Raw genomic sequence first — 23,751 nt, 5'->3', positions numbered from 1 at the left:
AGCTGGAAGAAATGTACCAAAAAATCTGGAAAACAATGTTTGAAGGCTGGATTTGAGGAAGCATTGCCCTGAATCTGCATACATACCTACCTACCTACCTACCTACCTACCTACCTACCTACCTACCTACCTACATTTGTCTGTCTGCAATCTATCTATCTATCTATCTATCTATCTATCTATCTATCTATCTATCTATCTATCTATCTATCTATCCACCCACCCAGCCATCCACCCACCTCATTAAACAAGAACTGGGGAATAGACATGCTGGTAGGGTAGTATCCATATACTCCTGGCATCAGGCCCTGGGCTGCAGTCAGGAGGAGACTGTTAAGGACTGAGAGGGTACAAAATGATCCTTCTACAAAAATAGACTTTCAAACACCTGACAACCCATCATTTAGGGGCTTCCTCCAGATGTCCTGCAGGCTTTTCCCATAGTTGGTTTGATTATCTTTCTCCAGAAAGGGACAAAGTTCTGCTACTACAGGATTCAAGATGGGAAAGATCCTCTTGTGCAGCAGGTAAGAACAATATTGTTCCTACCTCAGGTTTTACCTCCTAGGATTTTCCCATGACATAGCAAGAGGCTGTCACCTAGAATAAATTATCAACCCACTTAAGGAAGGATTTCTTGGACCCATCTTGAAACCCTCAGCCAAAAAAAAAAAAAAAGTTTGTTAATGTTGTGACAATATCTTTTAAATCTTGCAAATGGTAGCCATCTTTACCTCAGTCAAGAAAAGTTTTCCATGGAAGTATGTGGAAGCAAAAAAAAAAAAACTGTAGTATGATTTCATGTAACAAAAATTATGGACTCCATATGCAAATTAATACAAACACAATAAAGCTACACATGAGCCTACCGGGTAGGTAAAACTAACCAGCTTCCAGGGATTGATTTTTACCACAGAGATTCCAGTTTATAGCACCATTTTTCTAAGTGATTTTCTGCACCACAGTACAATTTAGATGATGGATCCCTCTCAATTACTGTCCATTAGAAGACAGGAAAACATTAAGTTCAACTGAGTATTATGAGAATTATGGGTTACCCTTTAAGTGAAGAGATTGTAAGTGAAAATTAATTTTTCACATGTTCATTCCTGATGTTGTGTAGCATAATTTTGGGGGGGAAAATAACAACTTTGCTACCAAGATTATTTTTTAAGTAAAGGTATCTTTCATTAAACAAAAAACCCACAGTGCAACACAGTAAAAATCATCTGGCCATGAAGGTCCTCAAATAGCAAAAATTGCAGCTTCCTGAATTGGTTATCAAGGGATCCTGCACTGTAAGTTGGAGGATGGCTGGTATATGCTGCAGATGTTCTGAGCATGCAGATGTTCCAGATCTGTGAAAGAGCACAAGTGTTCTCCAGCACAGGGGTAGCACCTTCAAGAAACACACTGGTGTTACATGTGCAGATTTTTGTGTGAGTCACAGTAGAAGCTGAAGGCTCTGACTTGCAAACGTTGTAGAGAGAAAGAGAATTAAACCAGTTGACTGTATTTTAACTTTTCCCTGTGCAAATCCCACACTTTCTGCTACAGACGAGCCTATTAGGTGCAGATCTTTGGCTTAGCTACCTCTTTATCAAATTTGCTTAGCAAGTTCAGAATGCCAACTTGGAGAATACAACCTCTCTCCTATTATCTTGGTGCTGAGATTAATTTAGAGACATAACATAACCATCTTGTGTTTGAAAGACATTTCTCTGATGTACTTTTCCAAAATAAAGTTAAACTAATTTGAGGAGTCTTCTGGACTGATCTTAGTTTAATTACTTGACGGTATAGCTTAGTAAGAATCATGTGTTTACACTTTGAAAATGACTGAAATAGCTTCCCCAGCCCTAGTAGAGAATAAAAACCTTTCTCCCCCTATAGAGACCCATGTGGAAACAAGAGAAGATGAACATTTTGCATGGCACAAAGAACAATTGCTCTGCAGCTGCTGCCATGACCCTCAGGCTACACTAGAGTCATGGCCCACTTCTTTTCCCCTGTAGGGATCTTTTGGCTAATGTATCCATTTAGTTTACAGCCCAAGTATAAATCCTATTTTATGCCAACTTATTGAGAATTTCATGACAGGTTGCTATCTCTCTGTGCAGTCTGCACATTCCCATACAATAAAATTCCTGCATTTAAGCCCTTTCTGACACTATGAAATCTGAGGGATTTGTCTCATAAAATCTTTGTCTTTATGATGTGATTGATAAAACTCCTAGGGCCAGGAAGTCACCATAGGTCCATTTCTTTGTTCAGTGTATCTGGAAGGAGGGACTTAGTCTGTCCATACAATAACTGTTAATATTCAAGTGCTAACATTCAACAGCTTTCAGAACTAACAGATAACATAAAATATTGCTGGGAATACAATGCAGACATGAGACAGTCCATGCACACTCAGTCACTCATCAATACTGTCCATGATTTGCATTCTCATGGCAGTTTCCATGTGAAGCCCTTTACCAGGATTAGTTAAGCTTCTCACCACACATCTATGAAGATGGCAGAACCTTCAGCAGGTAGCAGTGAATATAGAAGCACATTAAAGGGAAGGGGAAATCCTGATGCAGGATGAAGTATTGGCTTTTTCAAGGCCAAAAGATTTCAGCTTAAATAGAAGCAGGAATTGAACTCATTTGCATTCTCCCTGTTTTTTGCTTTTTCTTTTAACCTACAAAACCAAAGGTCCTTTCTACTCCTCCTCTCCTTCTGGCTCTACTCCAGCTCCTACACATGCAACAGGGATTGATGACAATAAAATATGCTGATATTGAAAATCTGCCCATTATTAATAAAGGAGATGACTCATTATTCATTCAATATGATGTTAACATCAGAAAAAAGCTAGCCTTTTATTGCTATGGAGTTTCTGTTTGTTTACATCAAGGCTCTGTTGCTCTTGACAATGATTTAGATCTGTAATAATGGAAGATCATTACAAGGGCTGCTGTAGCAACGCCAGTTTGACCCCTGTTCATTCCAGACTGTGACAGTTTTTCCATTCTTCTGAACTGGAACAGGAACAATCCCACTGTAAATCACTGGAAACTTCCATATCCTCCCATTGTTGTTTCACATCAGATGAGGAGTCCTCCATAACTGTACAATCCACTATGGTTTACACTAAGTGGGGATTCCTTTAATGTCTTCAGACAAAAGGTAGCAAATATAAAATCCGTAATATCACCATGTGATAATCCATGCTAGACACTGAGTGGCTGCAAAGCCTTCTCTCCTCCTCCTTTCTGAATCCCAGTGCTCATTAAATGCATATTTAAACTGCAGAACTAGAGTAGAGGTAGAGCAGAGACTGAGACTAAGAGCACACTGGGACAGTGATGGCAAACCATACAGCACTCACATATGTGACCACAAAACAATGGCATTCCAACAAATTCAAACTGGGATATTAATTTCTCAGATCTTGCAGCTTGAAGCACTTTCTCAAGTCTGTGGTCAGAATATTTTTGTCAGTGACCTCTCTTTATCATGTCCTTGTGCCTACAATTGAATTCTGTGTATGTCATGCTCTTTGACTTTATGACTATTTGAAGCCAAAGACATCGTGGGATTTTGAATCATGGAATTTCTTTTCACTCTTCACCAGAAAGAAGATGAAAACATATCAAGATTTCCACTTGAAAAATTAGAGGCAAGAAATTCTAAAGTAGCCTATAGCCAAGCAGAGCAGGTACTTCTCTGGGACACAGGAAACCTGCCCTTAAGGACACACTCAGCGTTTATCAGACAGGTCTTGTGTCTTTGCCTGCTTTCCCAAAGCTAAATCTGGTGCAGTCTTCCTCTTGTTTATCATACAGCTTATACTGTTTGTTATAGAAAAGCTTTTTAAGTTGAAACATGAGAACAAACTTTCTAGGCTGTATCTGAAATGAATCAGCTGACTACCTGGCAAAGCCCATCCCTCATAAACTGTGCCTCTAAATTGATGTTCACTTCTCCTTAAGGCAAATGTCTAAGAATTCCTTCCTTCTACCAAATTGCAGGAAACCTCTCGTCTCATTAATGCCACTTTTTCTTAGAATCTTTTAAATATATATTTTTCATTAAAATTCTAATTCTTGATAAACTGAAAGCAAGATCTGGTGACAAAGAGGTTGTAATTAATCTGGCAAGAGCAGTCAGAGAAATCCATGTAATTGAAGGTGAATGTATGAATAAGGAGACTAATGCTACAGAACTTCCAGTCTTTTCTGTGGAATTAATACTACAGAGACCCATAAAAGATTAATCAAGATAAGCAATCAATAACTTCTCAAGTGCTAATAAGCACTGCCATGTTCCATGATATGTTGAGCAGTTTATCATGTTTAACCATGCGAAGATTTATAGAAAATCCATTGTTAAAACCAAAGGATGAGGTAATGCACCACTTAGTAAATGAAGTGCAATTAAAATTTATGCTTGATATTATGCATTCAAAAGATCTGTAAAAATCAGTTTGATTTCCTCTTTTTAAAGAAAAGAAATTAAGGTAGTAGTTGCACAGTTCAGTCAGTAGTCCTGGGACAACAGTGAAGACAGCAATGGCATTCTTCAAGCTAATATCTGCTCTCATGTGAAAGGTGATGAAATAACCTTTAAATTTTTTTTTTTTTGTTAAGCTCTTTTCTCACTTCATTTTACTCAGTGATCAAACTTTGCTTGAAAATTTTGGAAGTTAAATAGAATACCTATTAGGAACATAAAGGTCTCTGCTATCCATCAATCTGATAGATTTGCAGGTCAGATGAGCAAATGACTTAATGGCTAATTAATAGTCCATAAACTGCAGGTCTTGACCTTAGGGTCACTGTGACAGAACTCCACGCTACAGCATATTATTAATTAAAACCATCAAATTATGTATTTGGTAAATCAATTCTTTAACAATATTAAGATCTCTCAAATGCAGCAACATGACTTGGCATTTGTTTCTATGGATTTGGATAGCAAATATATTCCAACAGCCACACCACAGCCATCCTTAGTAAACTTAGCAAAGCTACAGTAACAGAATGTATGCCAATACTTTTCCTTTATCTGTAGCTGTTGTTTGTCTCACTGGAGCTTTCTTGGAGAAAATACTTTGTAAGACTGATTCTCCTCCAAAGCTCAACAACAAAAAAAAAAAAATTAAAAATCCTTATGAACATTGAAATTTCATTAAAGAAAAAGCTTGAGATCCTATCTGCTTCCTTGATAAACTGCTAACTCTTAAAAGGCTTGCACGAAAACCAGTAACTCTATGTACATCACTTTGCCTTTGCAATATCCTGTTCCATGTATTTAGGCTTATACCTAGCTGCATACAGACATATATGTATGTATGTATCATTTCTCTGCTTCAGTTCTGTTCATTTCTAAAGCACAGATGATTCATCTTGTTCTGTGGCATGCAGATAATGATACAGGAGAGGAAACGACCAAACTTTATGTCGTCCCAAAGAGCATGCAAGACAATGCTCATTCAGATGGATTTCAACAAGTAAGAATCAGATTTACAAGACACTGTGACTGCCACCTTGTAAGACTGAGGACAGTCACATAAGTAATAGAAGCTGGATGCAGAAAAAGAGGATGAGCATAGGTGCCTCCATGAACACATGAAAAGACTTGGATGAGAAGGAATTTCATCCAAGGCTCTGACAACTCATAACAATGCCTAGTGTTTAGTAATCAGCCTGTTTCATAAGATAGCCTCTTTGTTTTCACCACTACTGCTCACTAAGAGGAGTGTATTTAATGTGTCCAGATGTCCATGCTTGGAATTTCCCTCTGGAGGCACCTTCTACTGTCCACTAACAGGAAACTGAAGTTCCTAACTTCTGGTCTCCTGAATTAGATGCCTTAAATAAATACCATGATTTACCTCCCTGCATGGACAATAAATTATCCCAACAAATGTATCACTTTAAATTAAATCAGTATGATAGATACACGCAGTTGAGGGGTGCAGCACCTAATTAATTAGGTGGCATATTCATCTGCAATTAGTAAATAAGCTCTCAAACGTTGGCATGGCTGAAGTGTATAAGGAATGACTGAAGCATGATTCTTTTTTGTGATCGTTTCCTCAGGAAACCATAATTCATTCTAACCTAAAATTCAGAGATTGCTCTGACTCACCCAAAATAACATTTTTCAAAACAAATATACTGCTCATAATGGAATGGAAGGACTATTAAGGTTATATTAGAGACATACTTTGCTGGAACATCACTTCTATTACTAACATTACCTAGTTGTTTTAGCCAGTTTTGCTTCAGATTGGTACAAACCATCTTGTGTCACCTACAATTGAACATATAATACTCACTTTAGGAAGAAAGTGTTCCACAAACATTTACAACTGAGGCAAGTTTGTTTGCAAAGTATGATTCTCTCCTTCCCTTATGTGAATAACAGGAGTAAAATTTTCTATAAAGCATCATACTGCCTGCCACAGAAGTCCATGTTCCATGGTGTGAACATATCAGTACACAGTGACAGGGGTGGCTTAGGGTCTCCTAATGGTTGTGATCACAGTGACTGGACAAACAACAACAGCAAAACCACCAGGATTTCCTGCTAAATACGATAGAATTCTTCCATTGATTGATGTGGAGTTGATATTTTTTGCAATCTCAGCTACTCAGCAGAACTTTCCTACCCAGCAGCCACAGCCTATGCAAAGAACCACCCACAGTGCCAAAACATGACGTCAACATTTTCACTCTGAGCTTCAATTATTGCTCAGTTCTTTAATCTGCAAGTCATGCATGAGTTTGGAAGCCCAGGAGACACCTTGCTGAACCAAAGCAAAAATCACCCTTGAACACCATGCAATTAGCAGTACTAAAGAGAAATCCAGTGACATTTATATGTCATGCTGGATGCACGTCCTGCAGAAGAAAGAGAGTCCAGAGCAACGAGCATTGCCTATGAAAAACACGTTCCCTCCTGGCATCCCTAAGGAATAGGGTTCACTGCATTTATAGTGATCATCTTAATGTATTATTAGATTAAATGTTTCAGGCACTTCCACTTACCTTTCAGAATTAAAGATTAATCAGGTCCATGATTGTGGATATCTAAACAAAATGTATTGACCCCATTCATTTTTAAAAGCAAGACACTGTGCTGTATTTCAATATGTCATATTTCAAGACGAGGCTATTGAGAACTCCTGATATTCCATTGGAATTTAAGATACGGATGAAGTGCCAGATTTTCATTATGATGATGTGTCCACAGAAACCAGTCTTCTGCATTGACAAGGTTTTGTTTGCACCGAGATCCACCTACCACTCTTGTTATAAACAGAGGTTCAACCTGAGAACCGTTACTCATTTTAGTGTTTCTGCTCATTTCCCTGCAACTGCACATATATGTTGGAACTACTGTTGCAAGTAAGGAACAGGTCCTAAAAACTGGGAGCAGACTCTTAGGAATTTCTCATTACACATTGTCTTATGCAGCAAGTCTGAAGAAACCTGTTAGGGTTTCTGGGAGAAATTTTATTAAATTCAATTTCACATTTATAGCAGTTAATTACTTCAAAGCAAGACCAGCATCTTTTCTTCTTTAGCACTTGACATTGGTCTAGTTGGCCATTAGAAGATAAATTTCATGGAGCTCAAACAACTTATGGAATCTGGACACTGCAATGAGGGCCTCATAACTCAGAAAGATTAAGCAAGAAGTTGCAGTATTCCTCACAAAAGCACAATCAAATGAGGAGTCTGGAGATATTAAACAATGAGTCCACACATCAGTACTATTTTCAAGATTTGCAGCTCCATATTATTCTGCTCTGGAATGTTTATACAGTAGCAAACAGAATTTGTATCAAGTGAGTCTGGTCACCAGTACCAGACTTCTACTCTTACATGGCTGTGGCTCCATTTTCAGGGATATGTATTTCTGCTCCAGCAGTTTGATGTCCCTGTTATGCTGTGAGCCCCAGAACTGAGTGCGGTACTGTGGGAGGAGGAGTGGGAGGGGTCTCACAAGAGCAGAGTAGAAGGGGAGAATCACCTCACTCATCCTGCTGGTCACAGCTCTTTTGATGCAGCCCAGCACATGGTTGCCTTCTGGGCTGCAAGTGCACTTTGCCAGCTCATGTTGAGTTTTTTGTCAACCGACAGCCCCAAGCCCTTCTCCTCAAGACTGCTCTCAAGCCACTCCTCTCCCAGCCTGGATTTGTGCTTGGGATTGCCCCAACCCAGGCGTAGAACCTTGAGCTTGCCTTGTTGAACTTCATGATGATCTCAAAGAAGATAGCGCATACCTTAAAGCCATTCTTATGTTCATGCATTCCATGTCATTGCTCTTCAGCAATACCACTGAAGAGTCTTTCATAAGTAATAAATATGTTAGGTAAATAAAAACACACATAAATAAATTATAGAGCCCCAGGCAAAAAAAAAAAAAAAAAAAAAAGCTTATATTCTAATATCATAAATTATGAAGTCTGTAATTGCTACAGCAAACAACATTTTAAAACAGAATTCTCCTGATAGATATGTGTGATAAGGCTGAGTAAGGCTTACTTAATTTCAGACTGGAGTAAATCAGTTGATTTAAGTCAATGTAATTACAGTCAAGGTAATATGGTGAAGTCCTCAAAAAGTCACTCACTTTCTCCCAATCCTTGTTTTAATGCCAAGAAAGAGCAATGTAAATGAAACTTGTGCAAGAGGCTACAAAAACGTGTTGAGTACCCAAAAGATACTGAACACCTACGCTTTTTTTCAAGTACTTTTACTCTCTAGGAACCTTGAAGGAATGAGTGCATTACTTTCCCAAGAAATCAGTGGTTTCCTACTCACAAAATGTGGAGGAGAACAGAAACTGTGGACTTTATGCTGGATCGTTTCCTGAAACGTGGTGGTCTAGATGAAACACAAAGTTTCTTTGAACATACCTACCACAAACAAACACACTTCGTAAAATAAAAACTTTGTAAAATAAAAACTGCAGCCCTGTCTGCCTGGATATGACATTTCTCCAAATGAATGTTGATTCATCAAAATAGAGTTGAGGTAAACTAATTTTGTTGGGTTGTTTTTTTTTTTCAAATCTGAGAGTGCTGATCAAATGAGACTAGGATTCAACTTGTTTCTTGTAAATTTATTTAAGAAATCTTTTAAAACAAAATTCAAACTATGGATTGTCATTCATTTTTCTCAAGAGGGAATTTCATCTGTTCTAAACACCAAGCTTTCTGCTCCTGTGCCTGTAGTCCCCTAGCAAGGTAGCATCTACTCAGTGCAATGCTTGTCTCTTGCAAATCCTTAGGAGATACAGAACTGGTAAAAAACAGCAACATTTATCAGTTTACTTTCTGAAGTTCTTCATCTAATTTTTCTCCTAGACAATTTCATCCAGGCTAATTACCTCTCTCATTCTCTTAGGTGACCTGCTCTGCCATGCTCCAAAGGCTTTTCTCTCCCTTTGTCAGATCTTGTTAAATCTAAGATGTTTATATTTTTATGATATCATTAATCCTCAAGATCACTTAGTAGTGCACCTCAGTAGGTAAACTTTTTGGTAAAGGCCATTTAACTGAAAGAGAATATGACTGAACATGAATAATATCACATTTCTTATCCTTATTACTTTTTTCATGACACTAGCCTTTTTAGTGCTGAAATCCACATCATTTTCCCTTGTGAAGCCTTCATACCCAGGCCCTGAAGCTTCCCCCCTTTCCACATCTCCAGCTGTGTGCTGTACCATCATCATCATTGCTAAGACTCAGTTTCACATTTGCCATACATTCTCACTCAACATTTCCAGCTCAGCTGCACTTAAAACTCAGCTCCCTACAGCTCCTCTCTTTCAGTGTGTGTCTCCTCAAATCTCCCACATCCATGTTTCTTCTTCTTTCTTTCAAAGCTTTCTTTCAAAGCCACATCTCTACTTTCATCTCCTCCTACACTCCCTAGCTCTGGCAAATCCACCCTCCTCACCACCTTTTATGTATATTCCTTACTTTGTGCCACCCAATTTGTTTGGAACAAACTCAATTATTTATCAAATTCTCTCCCTCTCCTTATTCATCTGCAGAATAAAAACTTCACCATTGCTAGAAATACAAGCAATTTTGGTTGGCATGAGTGCATAAAACCTCTCATCTTACCCATAACATACTATTGATGATTGGGAAAGTTATCTGTGGCTGATGTACTCTTAAGCAGCGTAAATCACACAGTCCTGCCTCAAGGAATTTTGATCTCTGGAATAAAATCATATCTTAAAATAACCAAGCTTACCTCTTATCAGATGTAGGGTGTCCCCTGCAACATTTAAACCCAGATATCAGATATTTTTAACATTTAGTTCCATATATAATCATTGATCAGAACTGAGAATTTTATCTGCTTGTATTTGTGAAAATGAACTTCTTAGTCTTCTCTGCAGTTTCCTCTTCAGGAACCAGATAAATGCTTAAGGTAAGTCAGACTCATTGAACACATGATCCTTGCTCAGTTTCTTAAACTTTCTGCAAGCATCATGCTTTGTGGTTATACCAAGAAATTGTCCTAAGGGTTTGATACTAGTTCAAATCCAAGAGCTTTGATTGCCATCCAGACTAAAAGCATTTTGTAAACATGCCAAATTAATAAAAATGCCTCCTTGACACGATTCACCTGGCCTTGTATTACCTGTCTATACCCATTTACACCAGAAGAACAATGTAATTTCAGTTTTGAGATTCCAGAGAGAGTTCAAAAGATATTTCATTCCACTTGAGAGTGAAAACCCATACATAAATCCCATAAAATTAGGTTAAGAAACAGCTCCTCTTCTGTAACCTAAGCCTGCCTATGCAGGCAAAGGTTTGTTTTATATTAAGCCTAAATGTAATCGTGTTGTAGATTCTGTCTGTCTGCAAAATATGAGTCCAAATCAGCTTTTCCTACCATTATGCTTCAACATTTCATAATTGGCCTAAACTGAACTGAGTTTTGCACAAAAGACCTGTTATTTATTATGTTATTTAAATTAAGAATGTGTTAAAGAAGGTAAATATTTGTATTGTGTTCTTTGTCTCTTAAGACTTATCACAATATTTATTATAAAAAATGAAAAAGACTGTATATAGAAATATAAATACATCAAAAAATGTTAGGGTTGTCTGACACATTGGAAAACTTAAGGAATAATAGTGTAACACTGGTCCATCTAAAAATATATCTGCAAAGGAAATCATTCTAGAAGTAATGTGGTTTGTTGGTTTAGTTTAAAGCAGGAAGAAGAGGGAAAAGGAATAGATTTCAAAGACAGAAAGAATCCCACACCATAAAATGAGTGACTTTGATGATCCTTGAGGTCTTTTCCAACCTTATTGATTCTGTGATTCTGTGAAAATTAAAATACTGGCTGAATCTAGATGTGTCATGGAAAGTCTGAAATACCTTTGGTTCACAAATGCATTAAATATCTAAATCACTTCTTTAAAAATGAATTAGCAGGGTCATAAATGCCATAGTTCTGCAATGACCACACCCCTGAAATTCCAAAGACAGAATTAATAGAAGCAGCAGTCAAGTATTGCCAGAACTGAAACTAAATCACTTCCAAAAATGAACGCTCTGATATTCTAGGGTGCATCACCTGTATCTCACAGACATTCTTCAACTATCATGAGTAGACATCACCACTCCACTCAGTCAAATGCTTTCTCCTTTTCCAGGTGTAGCTTATACCTGAATGCACCTCCATAATTTCCACAGAAAATCTTATCTAGTATCAAGCAAGTTCTTTCTATTAAAAAAAAAAAAAATCCCCTATAAAATGTGTAGCCAAAGATAATGCTATCAATTTTGTGTGCTGGTAGTCTGGTATAAATCTTACCCTATATAATGGAGAAACAGTAGCATGCTGTCAGGACACTGCATGCTGTTGTAGAGATACAAATCTATTTTAACTTCCATATTATCCCCAGAGTTCATTAACATATAAAATTGCAAATGCTAGGTAGGTCCTTATGCATGGTGGATAATCTTCTAATAATATTATTAATGTGTTGATATTAATAATATTGGCATATGGTCAGAAACACCTGGGTGCAAAAGTCACATGCTTTCCTTCTGAAGGCAAAAAGATAAAAGTCTACTTTGGAAAGGGGAGCATGACAACTTGAATGGAATGCTGAGCTGCTTTCATAGAGTGCCAAACTTATCTAATATCTGCTCCAGAGTTTCACTAAATATTATTCAGTCCCACTTCTAAGGGCACCTCTACCTCTTCTTGGAGAATTTTCTCCACTTATGTTGCAGTCAGTAAAAATTAATCAATCCTATTCCCATATACACAGCTTGTTCTAAATCTCACTAAATGAATATAACATTCAACTATTTTAATTCATTTTAGTCATCTGTTTTATTAATTTAAGGCAAACATTCATTGGTATCAAAGATGTAAAGTGGGTTTGTATTGTAACACAACTACAAGAGACATGTAATGGCACCTCTGGAAGCTGATGTGCTTAAGTAAGGTTGGAGACATCACTGTTTACCCAGCAGTTTAAAATGTGAGAAAACACTGGTTACTGAAGAAAAAGCTGCAGAAGCCAAGAGGACAGTATATACTCTTGATAGTGTAAAAAAATGTCTGTGCTGTATAGAATTCTCTGCTGATTGCTCCTCTATGTAGTTCAGTATTTGGCAGCAATAGATACATAACTCACAATCTATGCTTCATATAGTTTTAATTCCTTCATTTTTAATAAGTTCTTAAAAAAAGAAAACAAAACATGAACACATATCAAAGTTAATAAGCTGATGCAAAAGCACATTGTATCAGTGTAATGTGCTGATATTTCACTGCCACTACAAACCAGAGATATGCAAAGCTGAGTTTTAATTTCTTAACTTCTCCTCTACTGACTTTCAAGGCTTGTTTCAGCTGCCCAGACACAAGCATTCAATGCCATTTGAGATGCCACAGAGACCCTGAAGCCCATCAGATCTGACATCTATCAGATGTGATGCAGGATTTGAGACATGCATCCTTCAGGAGTGGCAGCTGAAGGCAAGCCTAAGGTATCCCAAACAACACTAGATACCTATGGCTAGGCAACTGAATCCCACCTCTTGTGATTTTGGGAATATGCTTACTAGATGAAAACTCTTGGGACATAGTATGAGCTGCCATAAGCTACTGCATTACACTCTTTCATAATCACAGAATCATAGAATGGTTGCTATCTGAAGAAGCCTCCCATCCTCCCTTCCCTCTATTACTCCTAAATAAGAATTTCAGGCAGCAAGTCAGGCAAGCTGAAGCTCATGCCATTTCCTGCACATTACCTTTGCCCATTCCCACATTGGTATTACTGCTCTTCTCCTTTTCCTCAGCTAAATGCAAGTCCATTTGAATCTGCTTCCACTATGTCTCCTGACTTAGTAAATCAAACCCATTGTAAGGCACAAAAGCAAAGGCTTTCTTCAAATCCAAATAAATTACGTTCAGTGCCTCAGGATTGCCTCCCAATCTGCTAGTGTATATAATGCATTTAAATGAAACGTATGCATATGAATGGTGATTGCCCCTTATTGAAACACACATCTCTAAGCACCCTGTAATCTTGTTCCTTACCAATGTCTCCCAGAAATTATTCCAGCATAAAAGGCTTTCTTCTTCACCCTCAAACCGGTTTTAAAGCCATACAACATAGATGGTTTCTCATGCTCTTATATTGTTATTGTATTTATTATTTTTATTATTGTTTTTTTTTGCTTTATTCTATGATTGTTGTATTTATTATTATTATTATTACTACTATTATTATTATTATTGTATTTATTATTATTCCCTTTGCTCACACACAGAGTTTCAAGTTGTCCACATGTAGAAGGGAAATTCTTGAGACTGGAATTTAGTCACAGATTTGGAGAGCAAGCAATACATGCAAGACAGAAAGTCTCCTAAATAGTCTTGTCCAAAATGAGCAATTGTTTGGAGACCTCATCTGATGCTTATTGCCAAGGGTAGGACACTTTTTGCAAGGATTTTTTTTTTGCAGTCTGAATTCTTTTCTCATCAGGCAGTCCCCCAGAACCATCTGATCTCCTACATGAGCAAAGCAAATGAGTTGCCTTTTCTCTGCCTATGTCTTATGCGTTCTGATTCTGTATCCACCGGTTACAACCCCAATTGACTCAAAGAGGCATTAAATCAGGATACATTGTTCTGAAAAACATACAAAGGCTTTCCTGAGGATTTTGATCATACCTAAGGATATTTTTTACTGAGTCTCAACCACTATCAAATCACAGTTCTTCCAATTTTCCTTCTAACACTGCGAGCAGAAGTAAATTTCACAATCCTGTCAAAATTACTTAAAAACCTAAACTTTATTTCCCAGTTACTTTGAGTACTTCAGAACTCAAATCACGCTGAAACCCTCCTACCTGCCTAAATCCTTTTTAAATATTGTCTACTTAGTAGCCCTTTCCCAAAGAAACCTGCACTCACACTGTTAAGTTACAGATCTGACTGTTTATTTCAACTATCAAGGTGAAATTCTTTTCAGAAAACAGAGATTTCATCACCGGGGCGGGGGGGGGGAATCATCTTGTCTAAGGATGAATTTAAAATATGCTAGTTGCAGTATGATTTCTTGCATGAATGGGTGATGAAAGAAATGCATTTCTTCCTGCCAAAACTAACAGCTGTATTATTAAAAATACTGATAGGATTGTACAAAAATCCAGCCAGCTTACTATTGTGAAAAAAATACCTCATTTGCTGCTTCTTTTTAATACAGTAGCAAATATACTGCCTGGTTTGGCTTCATGCCAGGATTAATTTTAAATTGGACCTCATGAAATATTTATGAGGTCCAATTTAATGGGATTGCTTTCCCTGGCATTAAGACTGTGTGGATAGCATCTTAAACACTGATGTTTTTAACAGAACCTCAAGACACGCACACAAAAAAAATCCTTGGGTATTAATAAGCTTATTAATAAATTGTTTAACACTGTGACAGGGTATTTTAGAAGTATTTTGACAGGCCCTTTGTAGTGAATCTTACCTGCTTTTCTCTAAGCCTGCACTTTGCACTCTGTCAAACGACTGCTGCTTAGCATTTAGCAAAATGGTAAATCATCATTAGTTAGAAACAAGCTGAAGTAGGCGTAAGTAAGGAGCTAATCACCCTTAGATGGGCTTCGTGGGGAACTGACAGTGCTAAGAAAGCTACAGACACCACACAGCTTCTCTGTGGCTTTCTTGACTCGAGACACCATTTACCTTTGGTTTCTAATTACACTTAATAGTTGAATAAAAACACTAGATTGAGACATGCATACTTACAAAAAACCTCAGTGTTTGGTACAAAGAAAACATCTTGAATAATTGATAAATCATTTTCCTTCCCTTTTTCAATTAAGAGCATGGTCTTAATTTCTAGAGCAAATTATTTCAGCTGTCTTTGAACCCATTTCTGAATAGCTTCTTCACTGCTTCTCCTCCATCAGTGTTCACAATGGACCTTCAGCAACCAAAAATCACAGGTATAAGAGTAGAGTAAGTACAGACCACAGCCAAATCTGATCTCAATCTGTTAGTACTGGACTTTACCACTGATGTATGAGCCCTGTTTAGTGTGAAAATAGGACAGCAAATACCAAAGACCACCTAACTTTCTAGATCAGCTCTGCAAAGCTGGAAAATTTCTTGAGTTCAGAATTGAATACAGTACCAATCATTCTCCTTCAGAGAGCTTTCAGAGGTTTGACCAAACAGAGGTTTTCCTGGAGTGGAGGGCAACAATATTCTGCACCACCAAAAACAAAATATATTCCCACGTGTTTCCTAGTGTGATCCCTTTAGAAGGGACAAAGATAGCTCACATATGAGGCACACAGGAGAAAGTAGCATGCAATTCAAAAGTGAAAGAGTGGAGGGGGAAATCATGTCAGAGGATGAGTTTAGATAATTGGAAGTGAGCAGCAAAAAGATTACATCTTTCCATATGTGTGCTGTCTGATTCTAGTACAGCAAATGACAGTCACAGAGTGTAACATGATATGGTAAAATATTCACTTGATTTTTACTGGAGCTAGATGTATTCCCACTTAAATCCCATATCTATGCCTTAACAAAAATAAAGCCTTGCTACTAAGACTTTGGAACAAAATATAAAGAGCTAATGATCTAAGTAATGAAACTACAAGGGAGTTTTAGGAAGGCAGATTGTAATTAGCCAACTGGAATTTAGCCAGGACACCATGGCTAACACCTCTGTGACCTTCAATCAGCACTCCTTTAATATGCATGAAGTTGGGTTTCTTTATCATTAATAAACCAAATGAAAATCCAGTTGGAGCAAATACTCTGTTGGTTGATTTACATCATCACAGAGCTGCTGGAATTATTAAATTCATAGGGGAAAAATCTGTGAATACTCAGTCTTAAATGCTTGGCTGGCTAGCAGTCTGTCCTTCTAATACTTCTGATGTTGACAGCTGTTGCATGTGCATAGAAAATGTTTTCACACTCATAGTCAGAATGTTTAAGCAATGTCTTCACCCGTGACAGAAACAAAACTGCTCAAATTCCTACTGCAGCCACTTGGATGGAAGAAGAATCCATAGCAAATCACTTTGAATTCACTTCCACATACCTGTAACACCAATTTGGCTCTTGGTGTCTTTCCCAGATTCCATGCTGCACCAACCCACTTTATAAAGGCATAGAAGTGCGAGGTCAGAACAGCACCAAGCCTGCTCATTTTGTTGTTCTCACACAGATCAACATCCCCAGTATTAAAGAATAGGTCATCACAGGAAGGCCATGAATCTCAGCAGCCATTTCAAATGAAGGAATCCCACCTGACACAAAGCAGCTTTATGGAATAAAACTTTGAACTACCTACCCCTGTTTAGGAGTGTTGAGAGCAAGATTAATTATCCTTCTTTTGAGAAGCAGAAGCTGCCACAATGATGTGTCACCAGCACTTACTGAGCAAGGATGTATTCATCACAAGTGACAAGACTGCAGAGAAGTGAAATTCCTGTTTAATATTTGTCTGTATGCTAATGCAGTTTGAAAACAAAGTTCTCTAAAGCTGGATGAGAAGAAAAAAAGAAGAAAAAAGGAAAGGAAGAAGAAAAATGCTTTAGACAAAGTAAACTAAGGAAAGAACTAAAGCAATTTAATTTTTTTACTCCTTTTACAGACCTTTTGAGATTTAATCTGCAAAGCCATTAGGGATTTAAAGAGCACTGGTGTTTAACTTGTTTGCCCATTTGACTTAAGACAAATCCATCTGACAACAACAAAGCACTTTCTTTGTCTTCACCACCACTTAATTTAAAGGGGACATGTTTACTAACAGCTTAATCTGTTTAATACAAATAGTCTTTTACATTCTTTAATCCTGTCTAAAAAAAAAAAAAAAAGTCAGAAAACATTTAGTCCCTTCCAAAGCCCAAAGCTGGACTTTGAGGCAACCTGGTGTCAATAAAATATTTTACCTGTACAGACACAATGCACTGAAAAATTTACATCTTCTTTATAAGAGCAGGAAAAAAAAATATGGTGTTGTTAAAGTGTCTCTTGGACCCTGCAAAAGCACCAAAGCTGTTGATCTGCAGGAATTCTATGGCAAATGCACTTATTTATTTCATATAGCTGCATACACAAATCTTCAGTTAGCATTAGTGAGGATGAATGTCAACATAACTACATCATCTCTTAATGTCACACTACTACCAAAAACTTTTCTCAGAAGAGTTCATGATCTTTCTTCAAGACAAATATAGCCTTGAATTGCTTATGGAATACCCTTAACTGCATTTTTTTTCCCATAGTATATTCTCTACCATTACCATCAGAGTAAAGATTGAAAATGCCATGTTCTGTAAAAGTGTTAACTATCTGTTGGTCAGGCTTATTCTTTGTAATTATTGTATTTTCTTATCCCTGTTGTTGATGTTATCCACAATTTAGGAAAAGAGTGGAGGAGCAAGAACCAACAAATTCCAAGTCTTAATGCTGGCTACTGACTACCTTAAACAAGTGATTCAGCCTCAGATCAGCATAACACATGAGCATAAGTTTAAGTTAAAAAACAATCATTCATAAGTAAAATCATAGACTTGTTTAGGTCAGAAAAGGCTATTAAGACCATTAAGTCCAACTATTAAGTCATAGAATCATAGAATGGTTTTGGATGGAGATGTGGTTTAGTGTTTGTCTCTGCACTGGAACCTCTCCTTTGCATTTCAATTCCCTTATCTGCAAAGAGCACTACTAATAGTAGTACTGTTCCAGTGAAAAGGCATTACAAGTGCAAAGTGTTCTTCTGTCACCTTCCCTGGGGACTTTGTTCAGGTAGAACCAAACTATCCCATAAGGTGTTCAAGGCTAAATTTTGCAGTTCACCATTTAAAATGAGTAGTCCTCAGGCTTCAGAGAACTGTTTGTAAATGCACAAACTGTGTTACCATCAGCTCTTCCTGCATTTCAAAAATTCTAGTAGCATACACCTTTCCTCTTCTTTAAATATGAAAGAGAAAATACATGCTTGTAAAAGACATTCAGGGCTTAGTATTTTTAAGAGAAGACACTACAAAAGTTGTGTACTGCTTTACTTAATATGTCAGTGTTGCCTCAGGAGTTAAGTTATTAAAAGAAAGCCTTTTATCTTCAGATTCAAAAAGAAATGGAACTTAAAGACACCTACGACAAAATACTCATAGTGAATACATTCATGAGTAAACTCAGTCATACAAAAGCTAAGTGATTATTAGTCCGTGGTTAAACAAGGAGCTAGTGGAAGAAATGGGAACAAGCCAATACTAAGCATTCACACAGGCCTTTTCACACAAGAATTTAAAACATTTTACAATGAAAATAACAACCCAAAAAAGCAGCACTTGATTGCTGACACTCAGTCTTCTGCCATGTCTGCTACACATCAATCTTCCCCAGAGAATGCTGGTTCTAACATTTACTTTGTTACACTTATTTTCACCTCACCTCTGTACCAGGCAGGCTGAGTAAACGACAGTCTTACACTGACACGTGCTTTGGAGTTCAGATAAATATTTGAACCTCATTAGAGAAGCCTCTATAAAACCCAGCTGCACTCTCTCCTGTAAAATCAAGCCAATCTTTAATCGTAATAATAAAAATCATATTACAGTAATGGTGCTTTCAAATTAATGGCACAATAAAGATCTGCTAAAAGGCAGTCTTTAGAAGCCTAATAACTACATTATTTTTGAAAACATACCATGGCCATAGAATAAGTTGGATTTTCAGAGGTTTCAGAGGTGAAAATTTGTCCCTTGGCAGAATATTTTAGAATTTTGAGGGCTTTTTTGGAAGAGGGCTATCTAACAGAGAGTCAAAATTTTTCCCCCCAAAATAGCCCTTGATGCTGGATGAGGCTCTGGCCAGGCTGATCTAGTGTGAGGTGTCCTTGCCCATGGCAGGGGGGTTGGACCTAGATGATCCTTGTGGTCCCTTCCAACCCTGACTGATTCTGTGATTCACGTGGCATTTGTGAGAGCAAGACTGGGAGACCCATTTGGCTGCCTGTGTAAAAGTGCACCCTAATTTTACAGATTTCTTTTGAAGGTCTCACTAGGCTGTTTTTAAAAACATCAAGATAGTAACTGAGAGATTGTCTTTTCCTTCAGGTGCAAAGGTATACACAGGGGGCAATTAAATTGCAATTAACTTCTAACCACCTTGTCTCTCAACAAAGTGGGAAAGGAGAAAGTAAATGGGATTTGGAGGTGTGGTGTACTTCCCTCTCTGTTTTCCCAGAGCTGAGTAATGCCTGTGCCAGCTGGAAAAATATAAACAGCTTCAATGAATCACAGGAGTTTGGACATCTTGCTTAGTTATTTGATGCCAGACATCTGATAATGCATGCACTCACTAATCCCCCACATACCTGATGATCTTGGACTAAGACAAAGTATGAATTTAGTAAAGACAGAGACTTTAATTAGCTTTTACTTTGTAGGGATTTACAGTCTTAGACTGTGTGAGCAGCAGCATTTAAATTGTCCCACGTTCGTGTATATAAACTGTAAGAAATGCTTTGGCTGTCCTCTTAGAGAAAGCCAAAAAAAAATTCCTTGAAGTGAACCTTGGTGAAGGAAAATAGACATGTTAAAATCAAAATCAAGAGTTCTAGACATGTTAAAATCAAAAGCAAGAGTTCTACAGGGTGTAACAATCTCAAAGGCATGGGAGCAGCCGAGCCTTTTCCAAACGTGACCGCATATCCGTTACATCAGGAACCAGGCATCCCCTGTGAGGCAAATACTCTGTGTTCAATTCACCACTACTGGCCTGAGTATCACACTACAACCAAGCAATGCAAGATATATGAGAACTAAGTTTCCTCAACAAAAAAAAAAAACGATGGGAAGTCAAGAAGGCAGCTCGTTATTACTGCAAGGAAAGTGCAAACAACTTGAGGCTTCTTTTTGCTAGAGGAGTCTGTCGGGAGATAGGAGGGGTATTTGCAAGTGCAGTGAATGATAATCATAAAAATGTATTACAAAGGTAATAAACTTTGAAGTTATTCACGGTAAACTTCGATGTGCAAACCCGGAACAACAGCCACAAAAGTGCTGAGGCCTTTCAGCTCCAGCTTTGTTGAGGAGCAGGAGTGGTTGTGCTTGATGCAACTATTTATTTATAGTGGAAGACGGCTCTACCTTTACAGGCTTATTGAAGCATATAATACCATAGCATCCAGAATAAGGATCAGAACACTTTTACAAGTAATTAAACACTGTTTCACTGAGGAAACTAGAAGGAGGAAGTGTAAAAATTACTAGTAGAGCCTCCATGAGCATCCATTTACTTCTAAAAATCACATTTCCCTGTAGCAGAGGAATTTTAATAGTTTATCATTGTGACACAATATTAATGTTTGGAAAAGTACAAAAGTAGAATGTAAAGTGGTATAACACCAAAAGGCATTTCTTCCTCAAATGGGTGTAGGATAACAGCTAACATCAGTAGCCAGGTACACTCAGCCATCTGATTAATCTAGGTTACGTCACTCAAAGTTTAGGGTCAAATAATATTGTAGAGTATTAGAGATGATGAAGAGATGGACATAGATTAAAAGACACAAACAGTAAGACATGAGGTACAAGAAATGGAAGGTGCATGAAATCATAACATGAGACAGAGATCAGATGAATGCTGAAAAGAGACACAGATGTTAGGGGTATAAAAATACACCATTGGCCTGATTCTCAGTTGTGTTATGGAGCCTTTATTCCTTTCTATTGGTTTAAAGTGGTTCTTTAAATTAAATCAAATTAAATCTTTAAAAGGCAAAAATCAGGTTCCAAGAGTTTTCAAATTAAGCACACTGTGGAACAATAACCACACTAGAATTACTGACATGGCCTCATCTGGTTCAGTGTTGAGAAGAATTTAAATCTTGTTCTCCAATAAATTTAAATTATTTAACACAAGAGCTGGTTATACGTAGGGGAAAATAATAAAAATGGAAAATAAAGATAATTATCCCTATTCCAAAAGCTATTCAGACTAACTAGGTTTCTATTATCTTTATTCATTCATTCATTGTGACCTGAAATGATTTTCATTTGCATGTATGGAGAACCTTTCAAAGACTCATATCTGATGTGAACACCTTGGGATGTGTATCAACAATTCTAGGTAACCTATTCAGAAAGCTTAAGCATTATCATGGGTTCTAGATGACCAGCCCCAAAGTATACAGTGAAAAACAGAGACACAATATGGAAAGAGCTCAGAAGAAGCCATAAAATTAAATTAAATTGCCATGAGTGATTTGGTGAATACATATGAAAAAGAAACACAGAAATTGGAATCAATCTGCCAAATGATTTAAAAGGGGAAAAAATATTTATTTAATTGGGTGATGTTATTGCCAACAATATAATCAACTTTTTGTAGGGAAGTTTTAGTCTGGGGTTTTGTTTGAGTTGCTTGAATCTTTAAAACTGCACACAGGCATTGGTTTTGTCACAGGAATAGGTTGCCTTGGTAAACTAAAAGCAGGTGAAAGAATAACCAAGTCACTTAACTGAAAATATTAGCTGCAAACACACAAATGGCACAAAAAGAGAAGAAAGCCTCTCTTCTATACTCATGTCTTGCACTGGGAAGTCTGAACATCAGATGTGTTAATACACAAATCAGTAAGTAGGAACTTACTACACTCATACTATTCTGACCTTATAAAGAAAGGAAATGGAAAACTTTTCATCTTGACTTCTTCATATGAATTTCACTGTCAACGGAGTATCAGCTGCTAATGAAAGGTTTCTTCAGACTACCTTGTACTTTCCTCCGGATCAAAGAATCACGACTGCTTTCACCTGCTCCTGCCAGGATAATCACCTGAAAGTTGATCAAACATATCTGAATCAGTACAAGAGCAATAACTGATGGAGATGGATGCTGTCAGCTAGGAAGATGTCTTCACGCACTGTTTGTTCAGCACTTGTCACCTCTGGATCACAGTACCTCTTTTTTATTATGACAACACTGCAGTCCAGTAGCTTTCATTCCTGAAAGCTTGATGAAAATACCTGATGATTTTTTGAAATATGAGAAGAAGCTGCTTATCTTTGGAAAGATGTTTTCTTTGATGCTGGTGTAAAAATGCATGGAATGCATCTGAACTCAATTAAGGAATATTTGTAGTATCACTTAACCTCTTACAAACGCTTCCTGGCCAATTGTAAAAAGAGCTGACGTTTTCTTTGAACAGAAAAAAAAATAAAATAAAATAGCTTGGAGATCCATATTTAAACATACTGCTTGCAGGAATATAGTCTGGGAAATCTCTTCCCAGAAGAGAAAATTTTAGGGCTATCAACAAAATATAACATTATGTAACATCATGTCATTGCTTAAGGGTTGGATATAGGACACCATTCATTACGCAAGCCAATTCCATCTGAGAGTAGTGGAGAGATTGCAGACATCAAAAAATGTTTCTGTATTTTATTTTAAAGTGTCACCACCTAGAAGCATCGTTACTTAGCTCACTTGTACTTCACAAATGCTCCCACTGCCCAGTGAAAACATAACAAGATGTTTTCCTACTCTTAAAGTCTTAGAGTTGAACACTCAAGAAAATTTTCTGTGGTTTTTCAGAGGTGGGTACCAATACACAAGCTACCTTCCAGAAGGTCAGGTCAGATACTATGCTGAATACCCAAGTATTTGCCAGGCTTCCTGGGAGGGTTTTACAACCCATACTCCCAGGACAATATTGTTGGTACTGACCATTATCTACTTTTCATACAAAGACTGCAAGCTGTTGACCAAAGGCTATTGTACCATGAGATAAATGACTTCCTGGAATTCCCAGGATAAAGACACTGGGAGATAATGCAGACATAATGACCTCAGGTGGCCTTTAGACTAAGTCTAGGCTTCCATAAGCAGGAGAAACTGGAATCTCCTACACTGTTTGTTGAACAGGGACTTATTTTGGTAGTTTCCAATCAGATATCTAGCATCAAGGAAACAGTAGATCAGTGGGATTTGGAATTTGAAATCCCAGTTCCTTATAAGGTTTTATTGCAAAATAATGAGCAATCACACTAACATATGTTTAGCATATATATTGAAAACCAAAAAACAAAGTCTTCTTTTACCAGCTTTTTCCTGACAGAAGTTCACAAGAAACCTTCTTCTGAGGAGCATGTACAGTTTTATCAGTTTACTCCCTCCTGACTGCTTATGTTTCAA

At 37.4% G+C, this 23,751-nt stretch overlaps 1 protein-coding gene across 1 annotated transcript in view; it reads left to right on the top strand.

Annotated features, from left to right (window-relative positions):
- The window catches only part of RNF32 (ring finger protein 32), a 48,375-nt gene that overhangs the window by 1,163 nt on the left and 23,461 nt on the right, over positions 1–23,751 (top strand). The window contains 1 exon segment of the mRNA XM_054390100.1: positions 468–527. Within this exon segment, the coding sequence (XP_054246075.1) occupies positions 468–527 (60 nt within the window).

The sequence above is a fragment of the Indicator indicator genome, chromosome 20 (genome assembly GCF_027791375.1).
Source record: "Indicator indicator isolate 239-I01 chromosome 20, UM_Iind_1.1, whole genome shotgun sequence".
Classification (NCBI taxonomy): Eukaryota; Metazoa; Chordata; class Aves; order Piciformes; family Indicatoridae; genus Indicator; species Indicator indicator.
Note: the sequence above shows the minus strand (reverse complement) of the source record. Positions and strands in the feature narration are given on the sequence as shown.